The sequence below is a fragment of the Zalophus californianus genome, chromosome 12, assembly GCF_009762305.2.
Source record: "Zalophus californianus isolate mZalCal1 chromosome 12, mZalCal1.pri.v2, whole genome shotgun sequence".
Taxonomy (NCBI): Eukaryota; Metazoa; Chordata; class Mammalia; order Carnivora; family Otariidae; genus Zalophus; species Zalophus californianus.
Window position 1 is genome coordinate 50,856,361 of NC_045606.1, and position 23,590 is coordinate 50,879,950.

Sequence of the window (23,590 nt, forward strand, 5' to 3'; positions counted from 1 at the left end):
CTTAATCTCAGCAACAAACCTTAAACTCTAGCTACCAAACTGCTATTTTTGAGCTGTTCGTTGCCATCAACATTTAAGCACCCTAAAATACCCCTCATCTTAAAAAAACAAAAGGAAACTCCAGCTACCTCATTCCTTCAGTTTACCACCCATTTCTCGTCAACCCTTTCAGAACAAAGTCTTGAAAATTGTTTCTGTTTAGTCATCCCCATTTTCTTAGCTCCAATCCCTGTCAGAACCTTTCTAGTCTGGTTGCACTCTGACCCATGGTCACCAGTGGCCTTTCTGCTGCCAGATTTAAAAAGGTGATTTTTTTAAACTTTTTATTTTGAAATGATTTTAGATTTAGAGAAAAGTTGCAAGTATAATACAGAGTTCTCATATGACCTTTATCCAGCTTCCCTGAATGTTGACATCTTGTATAACCTTAGCACAATTACAGAAACTAAGGAATTAACAGTAATACAGTTCTCTTAACTAAACTGTAGACTCTCTTTGGAGTCCACCACGTTTTCACTAATTTCCTTGTTCTATTCTAGGATTCAGTCTATGATTGACCCATTACATTTAGTTGTTGTATCTCAGTCTTCTCACATCTGTCATTTCCTCAGTCTTTCCGTGCCTTTTATGAGCTTGACACTTTGAAGAGTACTGGTTAATTAGTTTGATGAACATCTTTCAGCTTGGTATTCTCTGATGTTTTCTCATGAGTAAAGTGAGGATGTGCATTTTGGACAAGATTACCACAGCAGTGATGCAGTTGCTTAGTGCTTCAGATCTGCGGTACATAATGTTAGTATGTCCTATTTTTGGTGAGATTAACCTTGATCACTTGATTATGGAGCTCTCTAATGTGATGTTACCATGTTTCCCTTTGGAATTAATAAATATGTTGGAAAGATAGTTTGCAATTATGCAAATATCCTGTTTTTTTTCCCCAACCTTTTGTCCACTAATTTTAGCAGCCATCAGTGGATCTTACCTGCAAAAATTATTACTCTGGTATTCCAATGCTGATTTTCTATTTTCCTTACTCCTTAGAAGTTATTATTTAGGAATTATCTGTAATGAGGAACTGTCCTTTTTCTTTCCATTATTAATTTTGTTGCACAGGTTATTTTAGCTTTGGTCATTGGGAGCTCTTTCAGGCTGGCTCCTATGTCCTTTTGACATGGTCTGTCTTCTTGTGAGCACTTTCTTAGTTTCTGGAATCATAAAATGTTCCAAGTTCACCTTGGTTTTTCCCTACCTGTATTAGTCTGGATCCTCCAGACATAATCTATATAACTAACAATAACTATAACAAATATAAATATAAACAAATACATATTATAAGGCAATAGTTCATGCAGTTGTAATTGAAGCTGAGAATTCCAAAACCTGCATTTGGCAAGCTGGAGACCCAGAAAAGTAGATGGCATGATTCCAGTCCAAGTACAAAGACCCAAGAACTAGGAAAACCAGTGGTTTAACTTCTACTCTGATGCCAAGGACAAAAGGATTGATGTCCCAGCTTGAAGACAGAGAGAGAGAATTCTCCCTTATTCAGGCCTTCAACTTACTGAATGAGGCCCACCCATACTGGGGAGGGCAATTTGCTTTACTCAGCCTATTGATTCAAGTGTTAGTCTCTTCCAGAAACACCCTCACAGACATACTCAGAATAATGTTTAACCAAATAGTTAAAACAAGTGTTTAACTGGGTACTCTGTGGCCCAGTCAAATTGACAATAAAAATTAACCATCACAAGTCCACCTCTTGTCAACTTGGCACCATACACATCTTAAACCATACTTAATCTCCATTTGTAGAAAATAACAAAGTCATAGTTCTGCCTAACATGATACAACTTTCCTGACTACAACTGAAAACACACTAAGCACTTCACCAGGAGAGTAGCTACAGTTTTGAGTGATGTTTGCTCTTCTCATTATCCCATATCTTAAATACTATGATGTAAAATTAACAATACTTAAATGCTATGAAATAAAGTTGATGCATCTTATGTTATAAGATAGGGGAGAAGGGGACAGAGAAAAACAAAGATACTTGCATACAAATATATTCATAATAAATAAGGAGGAAAAACGCTCCTGACAGTTATATTCTTTGTTACTGTAACTTGTCATGTGGCCATAGTTGGTGTTTATAACCACCTTCTTCTATTACCTATTCTGTATTCCCTTTGCCTTCAGGAAGCAACTCAGCTGGTTATGGTTCCTTACCTGGTGGAATGATTCAGACCTTCATTCTTGAATTAGTAGTCCTGCATAGATTGAGTTGTTGTAGTTTTCCATTGACCTCAATCACAGGGCATAGTGTACTAAAGTATGCCCAAAGGGATCTCCTTGTATTCCACACATTCTCTTCCTTACTTCCATTGTGGAGTAGCAGGCCAATGTTCTTTGATAATCAGGATTAATCATCCCACTCACCACAGTAATTCCTTTCTTTGCCTATTGATTTGGAAGCATGAGGAGTCCAAAGTGGCAAGGCAGGAGTTTTAACATCCAGTTTAATGGAATCATTGTTGTATCCCTGGTGGAAGCTTTCTTCCCTTTGGAACTAGGACCTTTAGGCTAGCAGAGTGTAAGGTCTCAGGAACAGAAAGTAAAAATGTTGCCAGTGGGTGACTAGATGTAATATTGAGTGGTGAGACTCCCATTTCCACCCCTTGATTTGTGAACACATGAATCCTGGATATGGGAGAAACAGCACCATATATTGGATGCTGATTAGAGCATATGCATCCTTCTAGAGAAACTTGCCCCAGTCCTACAAGATATTACTACCTGGCTTGTACTGAAACTGAGTCTTCTAAAGGCCGTTCCACTATTCTGTCAAACCAGTTACCTTGACTCTGCTGTCCATTATGCAACCATACCCACCTTGTCTTTCGCAGTTGAATGCTGCCACTTGCCCCCTGCCACCCGGATCTAATTACTCCCACTGTACTTAGGCTTCCCAATTCAATGACCATAGTTCCCACTGTAAGTTATGGTCTACAGAAATGAGCAATCACAAGGCTCTTCAGGAATTCCAGGACCACCCCCTCACAAGTTTATTTCTTAGAGTTGTGGTAAAAGGCATGCCTTCTGGACCTTTCCAGTGTGAATGAGTAGGTCCTAAAGGACAAATATACTCTAACAGTCCAATCTCCCTATGTCTTTGAATCCCTTCCTCTTCATTAAACCAAGAAAGGTCTGACATTTCTAAATCACTCACTGAGAACCAGCTTTTTGTCCATGTTTTAGCCAACCAAACAGACTGCTGGTGCCCTTCCTAACGCCCCTGGATGCAACATTATATGTAGAATCTCTTCTTACTGAGCCCATCATTCTCTACCTAAATCCTTTTCACACTATATATTCTCCTTCTAAGTGTACAATATGAGTAAGTTATTTCAACCCTCTTTACTTCAGTTTTCTCATCTATAAAATAAAGAAAATGAAAGATTCTATCTCACAAGGTAGTTTTGGAATTATATGAAATAACATATACATTAGCATAAGCATATCATAGATATTCAATAAGTGTTTCATATCATTTTACTTATTGTTGTTTTTGTCCCAGATCATAGCTTCATAGTCGTCTCTATAACTCTAAAAATTTATATCTTCAGCTCAGACCTCAGGTCTGTTTATTAAAGTTCTAGCTCAGCATCTTTCCCTTGATACCACAAGGGCACATCTCGTCAACATGTCCAAAGCCATTGTCATTATTCTTTTCCCAAACCTCAACCTCTTCCAGGTTTCTTGATCCAAGTAGATGGCACCCTTTTCCTACTAGTTTTGCTATACAGGAATCTAGGAATTAGTTTTCATGTTTTCTTTCCATTGCTGTCTACATCCAGCCCATTGCTCCATCCTGTTTGTCATATCCCTTAAACATTTCATTCATCCATCCACTTATTTTTGTTCCCATGGCCACTGTCCCAAATCAGGCTTTCTCCTGGACCATTTTTATATCCTAAAAGTAGTCTACCCACATCCACTCTTGCTGTCTCCACTTATTCTCTAAAGTGCTGCCACAGTAATTTTTTATTTACTTATATTTTTTTACAAAATAACACTGAGTCTGTATACCTCCTTGTTTTAAACCAGAGGTCAACAAAGTTCTTCTGTACAATGTAGGATGGTAAATTTGTAAGGCTTTGTGTTGCAGCTGTTTAATTCTTCCACTGTAGCAAAGAAGCAGCCATAGCCAGTGTGTAATGAACACAGTTGTATTCCAGTAAAACTTTATTTGCAAAAACAGGGTGTGGGACCAATTTGATTTCTAAAAAATGAGAAATCTTAAACAAGTGGTTATCTGGATGGGATGTTGAAATAACAGACACCAATTGTAAAAGCCACCTAAAATTCTGGCCTGGAAGGTGGAAGGAGAAATATTCAACATTGCTGCCACCTGGTACACCAGGCAGGTGTGCTACAGCCACAGCTTGTGACATGCATGAAGGCACCAAGCCACCAGGGGTTGGGATTAGGGGAAATGTGGGGAATAAAGGTTAGGGATGGTTAAAATATGTTCAAGAAATAGAGAGAGAGTAGTCCTGAATGCAGTATTTACACTCTGAATGTTTCTTCTACAGAGGTTTCATCAATTATTGAACATTGCAACTTCACAACTATTTATTTTGTGGTTACATATTTTAATTTTGCTATCAATACAATTAGCTGAAAGATGCTCAGAAACAAATGTGCATGTCAAAAGATGTAGTGCTCAATTGCTTTTTCCTAAGAAAGTTGATAATGACCATGTAACTTACACAAAATGTTTGTCGATGTTCATCATTCATCTTGGGGACATAGTGATATCATGAGTAACATGAATCCTGAAGACATTATGCTGTTGAATGAGTGGCAGTGTCCACTTTAAAATTTAGTATTATTAGGGGCACCTGAGTGGCTCAGTCGTTAAGTGTCTGCCTTCGGCTCAGGTCATGATCCCAGGGTCCTGGGATTGAGCCCAGCATTGGGCTCCCTGCTCAGTGGGGAGTCTGTTTCTCCCTCTACCACTCCCCCTGCTTGTGTTGCCTCTCTCGCTGTGTCTCTCTCTGTCAAATAAATAAATAAAATAAGTACATTAAAAAGTAAATAAATTAATAAAAGAAAAATAGAAAAACAAAGAAAAAAAAAAACTAAGTCCAAAGGAGGAAGTTTAACAAGTGCAGTTGCAGATTGTGCATTTACGTATCACTTTAAGCAGCATGACTTTTTATTTAGATAAAATCATGCATCTACATTTTTAAAATAAATTTTCAATTTCAAGTGTTCTTTTCAAGCTCCAAAGTGAGGTAATAGTTCCACTGGAGGTAATAGTTCTTCCACTGGAAGAATCTCTTGGTTCAATGATAGAGTGTCCTTAGATGCTTCACACAGAAAAAAATCAGTTCTAATAATGGTTTGATATTTTTCATTCAACTTATGGAATCAAAGTAGTTTTTAGAAATAAACCTGCCAGAAATGAAACATAGGGTATTACTGTAGATGCTATTGTAAATTACAGTGAAAAATCTAACACTGACAATAGGATCATTTGATTTTGTGTTAATACGCAAATTTAGATTTTGGTGGAGCACAGCTTAATCTTAAAGAACAGAAATATATTTGGCATTAGTTTTAGAGAACATAAATTCCTTAATTTTTATAAATACTTAATAAAATATAAGTTCAATAAAATTTTATTTAAAAATTTCTTTAAAAATCGGGCTCGATATTCTATCAATGGAAATTTAAACTATTTTTCTCAAAATTTACAATACCTTTATATAAACACAGCGTGAAATACAGGTAAATGTACAGTTAAATGAAATACCAAGTTTTTGAAATACAACTGATATTGATGACAAGAAATAAAACCTTCAGCATGGCAAATCAAAATTTTGTAATCAAAATTTCTTCTTTGGTGCCCATTATCAATCATACTTTAGAAGTGTTTAAGATGATTATTCTATAGTAATATTGAACTGTTTTGCAAATGAGTTTCTGAATTTTTATTCTATTTTTTCTAATCAGTTAGAATTCATTAATCAAAATAGTCGATAAATGGACCTCTGCCCCCATGTATGATGTATGAAGAACTAACTACTATAGGAATTGTCCTTTGATCAGAAATAAAAGAAATCCAGAAAAACGTATATATGGAACAATGTTTTTCGACACTGGACAACAAATACTAAAGGCCTATGAACCCAGCAAGGAAAAAACAAGGAAAGAGAAAAATGAGGCCTACAGTTGCCTGAGGTTACTAATATGAGGCAATTTCCATGATTCAGCATAGGGAGGGAGAATTCAAACAGAATCCAGTGGTTTTTCTGAGTTGAAGATAAAGTAATCAGAGTTTGGGGAGACTGAAGTGACTAGAATTTGTGGGGCAGAATATTTGAAGTGAAGTTGTTGCACAGAGAAAGAACTCTGTGTATCTGTACAAGAGTTTCTTTAAACCTTTGTCTTATTTTACATGCATGAAGTAAAACTCCACAAGGCTGGGGAAACCAGTAGGTTAAATAATTTAAGAAATTCACATATGATTGGGAATAGTTTGCATTCCTACTAGCCAGAGTGGAGAGACCTTGTAATACATAAGGCAACATGTAGAGATATCAAAATGGTTTTCTCTTAGTTTTAGGAATAAATTAGCCTTATACTAAAACCTGCTGTGAAGCCAGTCTAACAAAGAGTACCAGCAAGCCTCAAAGGGATCACACTGATTGCAAGTAATTTAATTGCATGCCCAAATATAGTCCAACATCTTCAAAGAACACAACAAAACTCTATAACCAGATATGTTCAAATTAACAATGTCAAGCATCCAAATGAAAATTACCAGGTATGCAATGAAGTAAGAAAATATGGCCTAGAAATATAAGACCAAATTAATTAAACAGAAACGGAATCAGAAACTCAAGGCATGATGGAATTAGCAGACAAGAATGTTAGTTATTCCTAATATGAAGAGGAAAGTTCAAGCATAATGTAGAGAGAAATGAAAAACCTAAAAAACATGCAAATGGAAGTTTTAGAGATAAAAATACAGTATTTGAAATAAAAAAATTCTATACCCTGAAAGGGTAAATGGCAGAGTATACACTGCAGAAGACCAAAACAAAACAAAATAAACAAAATAATGAAGTTGAAGAATAGAAACTATTCAAGTAAAGAATAGAGAGAAAAATACTGAAAAATAGTAAATCAGTGGTATATTGGACAGCATCAATTGGCAAACATACCTATAATTAGAGTCCCAGAAAAAGCAGCAGTTGGGGAAGTGTTTAAAAAAATAGTGGGAAAAGGTTTTATAATTTGATGAAAACTGCAAATCCACAGAACCAAGAAGCTCAATCAATCTCAAGCAGAATAAACATGAATAAAATCACACTGAGGTACATTATAATGAAATCTTAAAAGAAGCCAGAGAAAAGAAAAATCATATAACATACAAAGAAACAAAAATAGAGATGATAAGATAAAAATAAGAATCTTTTAAATCTCAGATGTATTATGTTAAGTGAAAGAAGCCAGATATTAAAGATTACAGAGTATATGGTTTTATTTATATGAAATTCTAGAAAAGACAAATGTACAGTGGCACAATTTCAGTGATTGTCAAGGGCCAAGAAGAAGGGTAAGAAAGTGACTCCAAAGGGCCAAAAGGAGGTTTTAGGGATGATGAAAATATTCTGTATTTTGATCGTGGTAGTCGTTAATATGCATCACTGCACATATTTGTCAACATGCATCATAACCCGCCCTTAGAATTGGTAAATTTTATTGACTGTAAACTATACTTAGTGAAGCTGATAAAAAAAATAGTTATAAAATGAAGCAAAAATATAAGCTTTTGAAACTATAAAGAATTTCAGTTACAGAAACAGTGTGTCTGATCAATTTAAAGAAAAACATTTAAATTAATTAAATTAATCCCTACAAAAGCAAAGGACAAGTTGAGGATAAACATGCAAACCACAGGATTTGATTTTGAAAATCTGTAATTGGGCTTTCAAAGATGTCTATTTGTTGATAGAATCATTGATAAAATTCCTATTCTTAGTGGCAAAATTTATACTCTGTTCTGGAATAGAATGAAACTGAGAAGTCATATGATTTTGCAGCATCTAAATTTAGTAAGTAAAATTTTGTAGAATCATGAATGGGGAAAACTTTCTTGATAGGTTTGGTTTACATAAAATGTTTGCCAAAGAAAGGTACCTATGAAAGGAGGAAAAAGACATTAGTCATGAAAATATTTGTTATGAAAAAGTCACTCATTTCAATATTTTAAAAATTGGAAGTGAAAATATTCCACATTTAGCAGAAATGACCACAGAGCACCACACTTGTGAAGACAGTATTTGCCAATCAAAAATACTATAGTCTCTTGAGAAGAGTAATTAAAGATGCCACAATTTCAAATTTATTAACCATAAAATTCCACGTTGAAGTGCAGGCAATTTTATGAAAAAAATCTAAAATATTTAGACCACATTGAAACATTCTTCATGAAAATACCAATGATATTTTGTCAGTGAGAAATATGGCCACAAAATTGATTAATGTGATTATTTACCAGCAATCATAATTCTGCTTATGTTATTTTCTAATGTTTAGATAATCAGTATAAAGCAGTTATTGTGCTTTGGCACACATGAATTACTCTATTTTTTATTTTTTAGAATGAATTTTAGTTGTGAAAATAAACTTTTGAATAGGATTATTTTATATTTTATAGATCCACTGATAAAAACAATTTGTTGACCAATAAATAAACATTTCAGTGGCATATAATTTTTATTTTTAGCCCCATTTTAAGCTTAAAATTGCTCCAACTTGGATGAAAAATTAGCTGGCCACTCTATTGATATACCAACTTTCAGTACGTCATTATTTTTGCATATATACAATACTTTGGAACCCAATAAAATTCTCCATTTAGCTTTAAAAATCTATCTTAAAAAACTATTAAGAAGGTCTGAACTCTGGAGAATCCATGAAGTGAGGTGTTTTGTTAGTCCCAGGTGTTAATAATCTCTGAAGTTGTTGGGGATTGGAAAAGGTTTGCCACCAGCTTCTTGTCCTATGAGAACATGGTGTGTAATAACAAAAGACAGTATTATTCAAATGGCAAGAACAAGTCTGAGAAGTGACTCTTAGCCCCCAGAATGATGAGGAAGGGTGAGGTTTCTGGAATCGGGAGGCTTTCGAAGTGTCAGAGGCTTTGGTTGGGAAAACTTTTGGCAAATGGGTTATTTTTAACACAGACCTTCATATGTCAGCAAATACTTATTTTTCCAAATTGTTCATTACCAAGAACAATGTGGTTTATGCTGAAGTCTGATTACACAGTACCTGCAAGATGTCCTCTCCTGGCTCATATCTGACCCAGTAACACTCCATCTGTGGCCTCCCCTCTAATTCTTGAGTGTCTGCATCCATTATCTAGTTTTTACCTTTATTTTAGATTCATTCTTTGCTTTGCCGTTATCAGACAACACAAAAATGCAGAATAGTGAAGGCTAAATAGAGAGAAAGGAAGGGAAGGAAGAAAGGCAGAGAGGAAGGGAGGGGGGAAGAGAAAGAAAGAAAAGGAAGGAAGGAAGGAAAAGAAAAGAAAGGAAAAAAGAGAAAGAAAGAAGAGAGGAGGGGAGGGGAGGGAAAAGGAGGGCAGAAGAGGTGAGGAGAGAGGAAGGAAGAAAGAGAAAAGAAAAGATAGAAGAAAGTGCTGAAAAGTGGGGAGATTTACATAGCAGGCACAATGAATAAGGATAGAAGATATGACCAAAGGAGTATGCATGTCCAGTTTTAATGGAAAACCCCTCTCTTTTGACAGTTTTATTGCTTTAGGAGAGCAATCCAGTGGTGGCTGGTTACTAATATCTTGCTTTATAAATAGCAGCTCCTAAATACTCTAGCGGTAAACCTTGGTTCATTTCTCTTGTGTGCTAATAAGGGTATTATTCTCGTACAAACAGATATGATTTTCTAGCACATATGTTTCTGAAAGAAAAAAAAACCTACTCATCATGTGAAAATATAACCCATAAATTTGGAGTTTGAATTGGCTGCATATTGTACAATCTATGCTATACCCACTTACATTTTAATTATTCTCCTTTACAAATAGAGATAGTAGTCTATGAATGTGTTATAAATGTAGAATATTTCCTTTGTTTTTATAGGCTTTGCCAGAGGCCATATTGAATTCAAAGTTTTGGGTTATTTCTGAGTCAGAAACCTCATACATTTGGATAAAAACCAAACTTCCAATATTTAATCTTAACTTAGCAGGATATTTTATACACATTAAATTTTATTCAAAAAGGTCTTAGCGATTTAAAATCTTTCTTACTACTCACGTATATAAAGGCTATCATTCTGCTGAAAAATCATTATTAATGATTCATACCTTCTGTCCTGATTGTGTTTGGGGAATAAAGATGTTTGTTTTGTCTATGGCCAAGAATTCTCTTCTTGAGGAAAAAGTACAATGTTTCAAAATTAAAGCCCATGGTTATTCTAGATGTGCCATATTATCTAAAAGTAAGTGTTTACTGACCTCCTCAAGGGTTTAAAGACTCACAGAAAAGTAAGATTTTTCTTCCGAAACAAATTCATTCTAACATCCAAGAGTAAGACATAACATGAGATCAGAAAAATCATTGAGAATTACAGCAGGGAGAACCCTTTCATTATCATCAAGCCCACCACTATCATGTTATAAATGTGGAAATTGTGCCCCAGAGTGATCCAAATGACTTCTTTGGGTCCAGTGTGTAGTCCCTAATGTGGAAATCTTGACTTTTAGTTCAAGGCTCCATCTTCAATGGACTTCTTACTCATGCTCTTCAATGAGCACTTGTCTCCAGTTTTATGATAGCTTCGTCAGTGTCTTAGCTGGTAAACAGGTGCTTGCCGTCATATAAGATTATGAGAAATGAAGAGTAAAAAGAACTAGTCTCAACATGGTTGTCTCCCTTGGTGCAAAAATCCCATTCCATAGAGTCAATAAAAGGTGGATCAACTGAATCGCATATCTGAGGAACAAGGGTAACCTGTTATTACCAAATATGATTTCTTTAGTAAAGCAGAGAACATATATAATTCTCTTGCAATGTACATAATTCCTTTAAGTTGAGATTTTTTATATATTGAGTCTGTTTTTGTATTTTAATGTGTAGTAGGAAGAGGGTAGAGGAGAACTAAATAAAGGAGGATAACATTGAGTCTGTTTTTGTATTTTAATGTGTGGTAGGAAGAGGGTAGAGGAGAACTAAATAAAGGAGGACAACAGAGTACAGAGTAAGAGATATTTTGGAGTCAGTCAGTCCCAGATGAATATTTCAGCTTTTCTGCTTCCTATCCATGTGATTTTAGAATGATTACCCAACATTGCCTACATAACTATCACAAGGATTAAATGAAATTATAAATTATGAATGTGAAACAACTAATAGTCTTTGGCATGTATTAGGAGTTCAGTAGTGCTAGTTTCTTTCCTATAGTGTACAAAACATAATTTAACCCATAAACCACCAGCCACCTGTTGTTTGTTTGTCAGAGGCCCCATATTAGTCACTCTAGAGAAAAAGAAAAGGATGTCACCCAGCATCACTAATTTTCTGAATGTCATGAGCTAAAATAATGGGTTTTTTTAAAGATTTTATTTATTTATATGAGAGAGGGAGAATGAGAGAGAGAGAGCACGAGAGGGAAGAGGGTCAGAGGGAGAAGCAGACTTCCTGCCGAGCAGGGAGTCCGATGCCGGACTCAATCCCGGGACTCCAGGATCATGACCTGAGCCGAAGGCAGTCGCTTGACCAACGGAGCCACCCAGGTGCCCTAAAATAATGTTTAATAATATTTTGTGAAACACAGTACGGCTGAATGCTCTTATAGATGGCATATGGTATTTCCAACTTGAGGAAGATTATAACGACATTGTGTTCTAGAAAAATTAGGGTCTTGGAATATAATTGTCAATTCAGGGTCATCTTTCAAAGTTAAGAGAGGTAGGGGTGCACTACAGAATAACCCAAGATACATTTTCATTGCCTACTTCCTAAACTTCTCTTTAGTCCAGCTCCTCATTTCTGTTCTGTCACTTCCTTTTAGTTTTAGACATCATTATTTCCTACCTGGATTTTTGCCAAGATGTGAAATTGGTTTTCCTGCCACCACTCTCATCACCTTCCAGTTCATTGTCCATGATCTGTCCAGAGGGATCTTTTAAAAACTTAAACCTGATTCCCTGCCTCTTCTGCTTAAAATGACCCCTTTATACCTACATGTTGAAGTCCAAGATTATTCACGTTATTCAAGATTGTGTGTTAATTAGCCCATGTCTACCGCAACAGTCTCACTCATCACACTCAAGACTTTTCCAGACATTCCAGTAGTTCCTAGCAGTGGACTTTGTACCCCCCCTCAAAAAAACACAGAGACTTGAGACTTTAGTCTCTTCACATTTGTGTGCACTATTTCCTCTTCTAGGAATACCTCACCACCACCACCTCCCTTTATTTCAGGTTGATTAACTTCTGATGGTCTTTCAAATATTTGGTCAAGTATTTTTTTCTGGCAACTCTTCTCTCACTTTCCCATTATCATAAGTATATGTTCTACTTATTTCCTCTCAGGATCACATGGGCCTTTTCCACACAGTATTATCATTTAGACCATGAATTTCTGGGTGTGAGGGAAGTATCTTTATGTCCTCAATACCTCAAAATATTAGTGTGTGGGTTTATTCACAGTTAGAATTGCTATCATTTGGTCCAAATTGAAAGCTTTATGATTCTCAGACTTTGGTCAGAATAGGTGATTACAGCAAGTAAAATTGTAGGAGGCAACTATGTCAGAAGGTTCTGTTGGCATGGGAAGTAGATGGGGAGACTGAGTCTCCTCCCCTAACATGATATCCATTCCTTTGTGAAGCAGTAAGCTAAGGAAAGGCCGATTGCAAAATGTTAGTTAGAGCTGGAAGGGATTGGAGATCATTCCGCTGTTGTGAGAAGCAGAAATGAAGGGCCAGAAAGTCTTGCCAGCATGATAGGATGGTCAGTGGCAGAGCTTGGTCTAGAACCCGGTTATCTTCCTTCCCAATCCATGTCAAACTCCTGCTTCACTGGTCAGGCTGCAGAGATCGTTCTAACCTGGTAAGTCATGTCGCCATATAGGAAGATTGTTCTGCTCTGATTTGGGACTACTCAACACTGGACAAAAAGATAGCTTCAGGCTGCAAGAAGGCCATCGCCTCGCTCTTTCATGTTTATCCCGCTGGGAGGTTCTCATGAAATCACCTCTCTTCCTCTCATTCCCCTTCCCTGCCTCAAAAAATGAAACTTCCGTCTGACATATGGAAGGGTGCCAGCATCAGCCAGTGCATATAATAAAGTTTTAAATCAGTTATTGTTCTAGTACACACCCTAGGGTTGAGAAAGAAAGAACATCCAGGACTAACAAACCTGATTGTTCTGGCAAAGTTGCCATTCGATTCCTGCTGGCATTTCTGGGCTTTTCTTTTTCTTTAATATTCTAACCTCATTTTTTTTATAAAAAGGTAACAGCTCAAGTAGCAATTCTTAACATTACTATTTCATTCAATTTCTCCATGAGACTTCTACCTCCCAGTCTCTTGAGGATTTCCCAGAGGGCACTATGCCTAGAGTCTGCTTATTACTTTAGAGACGGCTGTCAGTCTGATAGTGAATTCATTAGACCGTGGATTATTCCTCACTTTATGACCCTCTAAGCAAAGGAGAGACTCAGGCTTGGGACCATGAGCACCTCACAACTTGGCATTCTTAGATTGAGAAAAAGACTTAATCATAACATTTAAGAAACCAAATTACAGCTGTGTATAACAGAGAATTTTAACTTAACAACTGCTCTGAATTGGATCTATACAAGTATTCTGATTAATACTGCTCTAAAATTCCTATTAAAGTATGATGTATTTTTTTTTTCTAGGCAAGTACTGGAAGTCAGTAAGGATGGTGGCTCTGCCAAGGGGTTGTGCTTTGGCTGGGACTCAGTTGCAGGAGGAGACCGAGACTGTTTCTGCCCTGGCCTCCCTGACGGTAGATGTAGAACAGCCCTTTGCTTCAGAAGATAGCAGGTATGGATCCCACATGGGGGAGTCAAGGTCAGTAACATCCAGGCTCATCATTAGCACTTGTGAACCTCTCTCCAGGCTTTCCTTCACTTGTCTCCTCCACTTTCACCACCTGTCTTCTTCAAAGCCATAGATGCCACAGCAAATGCTGTAGGCCACCAAGAATTCATTTGTTTCATTCTTCATGGGAAACAGAGCTGCAGCATGTCATTGCAGTTCACAGAGAATTAGAGTGGATGAGATACATAGTGAGAGAAATCACTCCTCATTGGATAATTTAAGTGCAGATCATTATGGAAAGAGCTACTTGTGTGTTTTACTTCTTTCCTTAGTTATCTCTATTTTTCCAGGTATTCTTTTTCCTTCTATCATCATTTTAAAATTACTGATATAACAAAGTGAAAAAAGGAGAGGGGAAGCTGGACATATTACTAGTCAGTTGGATAACCTAAATACATACAAGCTCCTTCTGTGACTGCCCTTATGGTACAAGGACTGGATAAAGATAGAAGTTGCCTCCAAAGGAGAAAAGAGTGTGTATAAAGGAATGTGTGGACTCTTGAGTCTGATTTTATTCCACTTTATGATAAGAAGTTGATTGCAATTAGTCTTCATATGAATATAGCAGTCAGGAAAAGAAAAATAAGGTTAATCTAAGATTGGGTTTGCTTGTTCTTTAAGAAATGTTTGTCGGTTTGTGCATTTTGGTGTTCATCATCTTATCATGCAGATAATGCTACATTCAGGATTTTTTTTAAAAGTCTGCTACAATCAAAGCCATCACAAATGTACACATGTATTAACACTGGCGCTTTCTGTGGCTGGCTTCAAAGTCACATTTCCTCAATTTAAAAATGAATCAGGTAAGGCTTTACTAAAGCTCTGCCAGCTTGCAGTTTTAAATTGCTTATGAGAAGGAAATCATATTCCCTCCATCAATAACATCACCATTAATTACACAGATCCTGCTACCTAGTACCTGGTTGGCAATTTTCCCAAGAATGCACAAATTTGAACAGTTTTAGCTTTCTTGCTTTTACTGGATATTCAGAGTTTAATGGATTTAACATCTTGCTTTGGTCAAGAGCAGGAGATATATTGAATAAGAGATTTCATTTTTAAGCAAGTATTTTTTCTTACTATAAGTACTTAAAGACCAGATTACCTATAGAAAAAAATAGTTGTACAATATTGTATTAGAAGACACCTTCATATGGCATCTGGAACATAAAGGAAAACTTATTTTATTTCTTTGATAATATGAACTAACCCCCTACCGTTCCCAGCTAAGAACCAAACCAAGTTCATAATCCAAAGGTGTTGCAATTATTCCCAAGGCCAAATGCAGTTAGTTGTCATCTGAGGGCTATAAAACTGAGGAAACTAACATCTGTTATTGCTGGATATAAAAGGAGTATATCTATTCTTTAGAATTCATTTACTAGAGAGAGATGAAACTAAATTCCAACCTGGCTGAAGTGAATTGTAAAAAATTTTGCTTAGAATAATTAAGAATAATAAGTTATGTTATACACCCCCAAGTAATATAAAAATCTCAGCACTTTGGCAGGAATTGGCTCTATAAGCATGCTTGCTTATCCTCGGGTAAATGGTGTGTTTGACTTCTGATAATCTACAGGGACTTAACCCTGGCTTCAGTTCACAGTGATTTCTTTGTTTGTTTGTTTGTTTGTTTTTAGTTCACCGTGATTTTTAAGCTTCCCCTGATGGCAGAGAGAGAATAGGAATGGGAATGTTCTGATGTATAGGGAAACAGAGTTGATGCTTGTGACCTGGATTCATGTTTGTTTATCAGTATTAGACACATTGTATCTATTTTGACTGATTTTTCTTATGGAAAGAAAAATGGTTTTGCTTGAAATATATTCTATGGCTTTGCACTTACTTTTTCAGCAGAGGAAAAGAAAAATGCTTCTAGAATTGACTTTTGCATTTCTATTGAACCATGCATGAATTTCATCAGAGAGAGTCAGAGACAGAGAACGCTTGAAAGCCACAAAACATTATTCTTTCCAGGGGCATGCTATTAGAATTGTCCCCCTACTCAATACAGGAAAGACTTTCAGAATGAGATAAAGAGGTGGAAATGTTCTTGGGCCTTTGTTATGAATGTAATATTATAAGTACACAGGAAATTTAAAAATTAGAAAAATCAGAAAACTAAATGGATGGAAAAGGGTGAAGGCAAGATTCTTTTTATAGGAAATTCTTGCCAATTATTTTGGAGGATATATTGGTGTTTGGAGTGAGATGACTCATTTTGTACTAGGATTTTGGGTAAAGCAGCTCTTTTCCTGGCCAACTCATATCTGACTCATTTACCACTAGTGAATAAGGGATAAAACGCTCCTGGCTAAGAACCATTGTAAGTATTTTTTGTTCATTTTTCTTGGATGGGGGGGCAAGAGGGAGATGACAACACAGTGAAAACAGTCATTTCATTTTTACAACTTATTGATGGACCATGAAGAGTAAATTATTTGAAAAAGGCTGATATGTGGGGATGCATTTTGGGGATGATTAATTGAAATACAGTTTTCAAAACATAATCATCAGGTGGCAAAGGACTTGAGCAAGAGAGAAAAAATTAGAGGATCAGAAAAAAAAAGACAAAAAAATAAAATGGGGCCCAGTTATATGTTCAAAGAATATTTAAATAGATAGACCTGGTCACATAGCCTATCATTTAGAAGAGAGAACTGTGATTTTGGGTTTCTTCTTGTTTGGTAGGAGACTGCACCTTTAGAAGATTATAGCTTGCATTGGTTGGGTATCTGTTTTCAAATGCTTCTACTCTGAAAAGTTCAGTGCAGTATTTAGGTTTATTCTTGGATCCTAGTTCAGGCTCTGCTAAAAAATCAAGAAAAAGCTCTCTCTGTCAATCAGAACCTCAGGATGATCAACTATTATGTTATTGGGAACACATTTACACTCTAGAAATCCTGACTGTCTCTTTATCTCTCTCTTTTTTTTAAACCAAAACAAAAACTGAAAGTTACATTTTTCAAATGTCAGTTTGACCTATTGATTATAGTGTGAATCATGTTAGATTTTCTTAGTATGATCCAATCTGGTTGTTTATTTAATCATTTCATCTTCAACTTTTGGCAACTTTTCTCATGAATGAGATGGTTTCAAATCATTATATAATACAAAAGGATGAGAAAATATATGATTCCCAGTCTAGGTGGGTTTTTTTCTTTTTGAGTAACTGTCTTATTCATGAGTATAAAAAAAAGTATTACGATATGCTGGAAAACCCCAGGTATCAGCTCCCTTAGCTTTAAATGGCCTATCACTCGTGCCAAGGACATTAATAACCACATTTTTCTGTATTTGAAAATTTACATAGAAATATAGACCACTGTTAAATATACATTCATGTCTAGAAATACAACTTTGTTTTCCATTCTTTAGGATTGTGTCTCCAAGGCTTCTAAAAGCTAAATATTGTACAAATTATGCAGGTTTCTGATTTTTCTCTATGATACCTTTATTTTGAGCACTTGTTTATTTCACCAGGCAAACATTCCAATATAAACTTTATTCTTAATTTTCATCCAGTGTCAACAAAGTCTTAGTTGAAAAGTGGGCTAAGTGGGCTAAGATTTGGAAGCTCCTAATAAAAGGAAAGATAATCTGACCCTTCTTTTCTTCTTTTTCCCCCTCCTTCTGGGACCAACTTTTTATCTTTTCAGTGCCTACCATGTGGTCATGGGGCCTGTGCAAAGTCTGACTTAGTATGACAGGGATTCAATCCAGTGCCCATTTCTATATTCAGGGTTCCATTCTGAATTCTTTAAAGAAGTGTTTTATAAGGAAAAAGAAACATATTTGAATAGAACTGTGAGTAAAATAAGATGCGTGATAACTTTAGCTTCCCATCATCTCATCTTCATCCATCTCTACTCCTTCACTCTTGTCTTCTTCCCACTACAAAGGAAGAATAGAGTGTGACTCTAGAGTCAGTTTGCAAAGGTTCAAATCCCATCTTCAACTTAAAAATTGTGTGATCATGGGCAAGTTACTTATCTCCCTGGGCTTTATTTTCCTTGTCTTTAAAATGAAGGGAAAATTTCATAGGGTTTTGAGGATGAAATAAAATCATGTGTCTTAACACAACACCTGATACATAGTGTACTCAATAAATGTTGGTTTTATTATTTTTTCCATCATTTTTCTTCTTCGACTATTTATTTTTTTTCTCCTTTAATACATAGCTTATCATCCAGTGATCTATATTAGAATATAAAGGCTGTACCTAGGCATCTAACTGTTCATAGGTTAAATCAATAGTATGGTCATTAAAAACAAGAGTTTGACAAACAATCTCTAAGCAATAAATTGAGTTAATTAATCTGCAATTAGCTGGCTTAACTCAAGACTTTCACAATGCCTAATACATTGTAGGTAATAAATAATGAATGAATGAATGAATGAATGAATGAATGAATCCAAATACAGAAGACAAAATGTCGTTAAAATGGTTATATAACATTTTATAATGATACCTGAGCAATTCTTGTCTCTCTTGATTTACTATGTTTTCTGAGAGAATCAGTGTTGTTATATTTTATAAGAGTTTTCAAAATGTGTATTTTATATTTATTTTCATTTATAGTACTCATTGACAATGTCAATTTTCAGATAACTAGAATCCATAGTACTCATATCACAAATATGGATTGACTGAATAAACATAATAAAGGAGGGGGGGCAAAGTGTCTGTCTGAATGGAGAAAGGAATTGTAATAGGGAGGGAGAAAAAGTTGGCAGTGATGCTGACAAATTACAGGATTTTCCTCCAGCCTGCAGAATGAGGAAGGAGAATATCCAGTCCATTCATTCTTTAAACACTTTCTGATTATTCTGTATGGGCCAAAGTGTTGAGAGGCAGGGTCACAAAGCTTCCTCATAGTCCTCAAAATGTTCATATACTTAGGGATTATATTAGTTTTCTACTTCTATCTTTAAAAATTACTATAAATTTAATGACTTAAAATGACAGAAAGATCCGAAGGCTGGCACAGGTCTCTCTGGGCTAAAATCAAGATGTTGGCAGGGCTTGGGTCCTTTCCAGGAGGCTCTAGGGGAGAATCTGCATCGTTGTCTTTTCCAGCTTCTAGAGGCTACCTGCATTCCTTGGCTCATGACCCCCTTCCTCTACCTTCAAAGCCAGCAACTTTACGTCCTGCTGACCTTTCTTCACTTATCACATATCTCTCTGAAAGAAGAAAGCTGGGCAAGCTGGCTTATAAGCTGGGAAAGATTCCCTGCTTTTAAAGACTCGTGATTAGATTAGTTCCACTAGGTTAATTTCTTCATCTCAAGGTACTTAACTTTAATCACATCTACAAAGTCAGTTTTGCCATGCAAGGTAACATATTCACAGCTTCCAGGGATTAGAACATAGACATCATTGGGGGCTATTATTCTTCCTACCACAGGATTAGACATGAACAACCAACTATGGTAAGGGACAAGTAATTTGCTATTTTGAGCTGTAGAATAAAAGAAGACCTAACACAGGCCTAGAAATGCAGAACAAATCACAGAATAGGAAAACTGAGCCAGGGTGGAAAAATATATAGGATTTCACCTAGTAAATAAGAAGAAAGGTATCTGATATAGAGACAGTAGCTTGAGCAAACCATCTATTTTTTTAAACTTCTACTGACAACAGGTCCAAAGTACATTCATTGCTCATCCAAACTCTTACAGTAGTAGTTTTCTTACTAGTTCCCATAACCACTTTTGCCTCCTTTCCAATCCATTTTCTACACAGGCAATCAGGGAGCTTTTAAAAACAAAACAAAACAAAAAACAACTGGACAGCAAATCCTGTCATGCCTCTGTTTGAAGACCTTCAGTGCATTTCCATTTTCATTAGCATAAAGATCATCATTCTTAACAGGACCCATAAGCCCTCCAGGATTAGACCCTTCCCTTAATTTTGTACCTTATATCTGACATCTTTCCTCTTTGTTTTCTGATTTGTGTTCCAACAATGAACTTGTTTCATTTCTTTTTTTTTCAAATTGGGGTATACCTTACATATAATAGTATGTACAAAAGATATTTACCTATTCCATATTCAAATGAACGTCACCCAGAACAAGATCAAGAACATTTCCCTTACCCAGAAAATTTCCTTTGCCTCTTAGTCAATGCTATTTCCTCCAGAGGTAATTTTTTTTTTTTTTTTTTTTTTTTTTTTTAGGTTTTAACACTGTAGATGAGTTCTGCCAAACTTTAAATCTCATTTAAAGGGAATCAGTAGTTCATGCAGCTTTTTATCTGTCTTCTTTTACTCCACTTTAAGCATAATGTTTTTGAGATCCATCCTATCAGTAGTTTGTTCATTTTTATTATTTTCATTATCCCCGTGTATAAACACACCCTAATTTGTTTATCCATGTACCTGTGGATCAATGTTTACCTTGTTTCCCACTTAGGGCTATTAATTTTGCTAGCAATTTTTATCAAGACATAATTGATAGGTAACATTGTATCACTTTCAGGTGTAAAACATAATGATTTGATTGATATATGTATATATTATGAAATAATCACAATGATTCTACTTAACATCCATCAGCACACATAGTTATAATTTTTTTCTTGTCATGAGAACTTTTAAGATGTATTCTCTTAACAACTTTCAAACAAAAAACCACAGGATTATTGTCACTATGCTGTATGTTACATCTCCAGGACTTATTTATTTTGTAACTGGAAGTTTGTACCTTTTGACTACTTTTACCCATTTTGCCTACCTCTTACCCCTACCCTCACCTCTGGCAACTACCAATCTTTTCTCTGCAAGTTCAGGGTTTTTTTAGATTCCACCAACAAATGAGATCACATAGCATTTGTCTTTCTCCATCTGACTTATTTCACCTAACATAATGCCCTCAAGGTCCATCCAAGTTGTCACAAATGGCAAGATTTTCTTCTTTTACTATGTTTTTCTTTTTCTTTCTTTCTTTCTTTCTTTCTTTCTTTTTCTTTCTTTCTTTCTTTCTTTCTTTCTTTCTTTCTTTCTTTCTTTCTTTCTTTCCTTAGAGAGGGAGGGCATTTTGGGGGTGCAGGGGAGGAGGGGCAAAGGGAGGTTGAGAGAGAGAATCTTAAGCAGGCTCCATGCTCAGGGTGGAGTCCCATGTGGGCCTCAGTCTCACGATGCATGAGATCATGACCTGAGCTGAAATCAAGAGTCAGATAGTTAACCAGCTGAGCCACTCAGGTGCCCTGATTTTCTCTTTTTTTTGTGGCTGAATAATACTCCATTGTATCACATACATTTTCTTTATCCATTCATCCACTCATAGAGACTTGGGCTGCTTTTATGTCTTGGCTATTTTAAGTCATGCTGCAGTGAGTATGAAGGTGCATTTGTCTTTCTGAGTTAGTATTGTCATGTCCTTGGATAAATACCCAGAAGTGGAATTGCTGGATCATATGGTAGTTCTATTTCTAATTTTTTGAGGAAGCTTCATACTGTTTTCCTAGTGGCTGCATCAATTCACAACACACCAACCATGCACAAGTTTTTCTTTACTCCTCGTCCTTGCCGTCACTTGTTATTTCTTGTCTTTTGGATAATAGCCATTCAAACACATGTGAGATGGTATCTTATTGTGGTTTTGATTTGCATTTCCCTGATGTGATTAGTGGTGTAAACACCTTTTCATGTCCTGTCAATCATCTGTATGTCTTCTTTAGGAAAAATATCTTTTCAGATCCTCCGCCATTTAGGGCTATTATGAATAAAGCTGCTATGAAAATTTTTTATTATTGTGGTAAAAAACATGTAACATAACATTTGCCATCTGAACCATTTTTTAAGTGTACAGACCAGTAGCGTTAACTGTATGCCCATTATTGTGCAACATATCTCTAGAACTTTTTCATCTTGCAAAACTAAAGCTCTATACCTATTAAACAACAATTTATCTTTTCCCCATTCCCCCAGCTTCTGGCAACCACTATTCTACTTTCTGTTTCTAAGAATTTTGCTGCTTTAGATACCTCATACTAGTAGAATTATGAAGTATTTGCCCTTTTGTGACTGACTTACCTCACTTAAGCATAATGCCCTAAAAGTTCATCCATAATGTAGCATATGACAAGATTCCATCCTTTTTAGAACTGAATAATATTCCATTGTAGGTATATGCCACATTTTCTTTATCATTCATCTATTAATGGACATTTAGGTTGCCTCCACCTCTTGGATACTGCGAATAATTCTTCAGTGAATATGAGTGTGCAATTATCTCTTCAAGATCCTGTTTTCAATTCTTTTGGATATATGCCCAGAACTGGAATTGCTGGATCATATGGTAATTATATTTTTAATTTTTTGAGGAACCTAAGTCTCTATGAAATTTTTGTACAGGTTTTTATTTTGTGAACACAAGCACTCAGTTTTGTTTGATATATACCTAGGAGTGAAATCGCCAAGCTACAGGGAAGCCATGTGTTTTACTTTGTAAGAAATTTCCAAACTGCTTTCCAAAATGATTATGCCATCTTTCATTCCCACCAGCAATGAATGACTATTCCAGTTGCTTCATACCCTCACCTACACTTTGTAAAATCAGTCTTCAAAATTTTAGCCTTTCTAGTGGGTATGTAATGGTATCTTACTGTGGTTTTAACATTTTTTCCAAAGACCCATATTCATGTTCACATCATGCCTCTTGGCACATACCCTCCCCTCTGTTTGGAGTACTTACGTCCTTTTCCTCCCACTGACCCTATGCTGGCCTCTCCCTTTTCTTCCACTTATCCTTTAGATCTCAGATCAAATATCACTTCCTCTTCTTGGAGATTGTGCACTGACCATCAACCCCCAAATTGGATCAGATACCCCTGTTATATTTTCTATGTCTCCTCTATACTTCTAATACCTAGAACACAGCCAGGGTGTATAACAGACACTCAGTCTATTATTGTTTGAGTCAGTGAAAAGTTCAGTAACGTGGGGAATGTCAGAACTGGTAGAGATGTGGAACTTTGGAGGCTATGGGAAGGTAAACTATGACAGCCATTCTGGAAAGCAATTTAGTACCATTTACTATACACAAAACATATGACCTAGTAATCCTGCTCCTGTGATATATACTGAAGACTTTCTCATCAAGGGTCATTAAAGTACATGTACTAGGAAGTTCACTATAGCTTTATTCATGGTGGGTACACAGAGGGAGTCAAACCTGGGGTCCATTATTGAGAGAATGAGTAGTTAAAATGTGGCAGATGTATACCATGGGGATGCCATGTGGTTCTTAGCCGCTACAGACTAGATAAACATAACTGCATTGAAATATGTAATAAATACAGTACTGATTGAGAAAATTAAGCAACAGAACTTATATATGTATATAAAAATAAAATTTACATAAAATAAAAATATATGCCCACAAAACAATAATATAAAGCTCTGAAGAACAC

The 23,590-nt window shown here is 35.9% G+C and overlaps 1 protein-coding gene across 1 annotated transcript in view; it reads left to right on the forward strand.

The window, feature by feature from the left end:
• Positions 1–23,590, forward strand: part of HDAC9 (histone deacetylase 9) — a 739,057-nt gene that overhangs the window by 699,402 nt on the left and 16,065 nt on the right. The window contains exon 29 of the mRNA XM_027573169.2: positions 13,969–14,116. Within this exon, the coding sequence (XP_027428970.2) occupies positions 13,969–14,116 (148 nt within the window). The remainder of the gene's footprint in view (positions 1–13,968; positions 14,117–23,590) is intronic.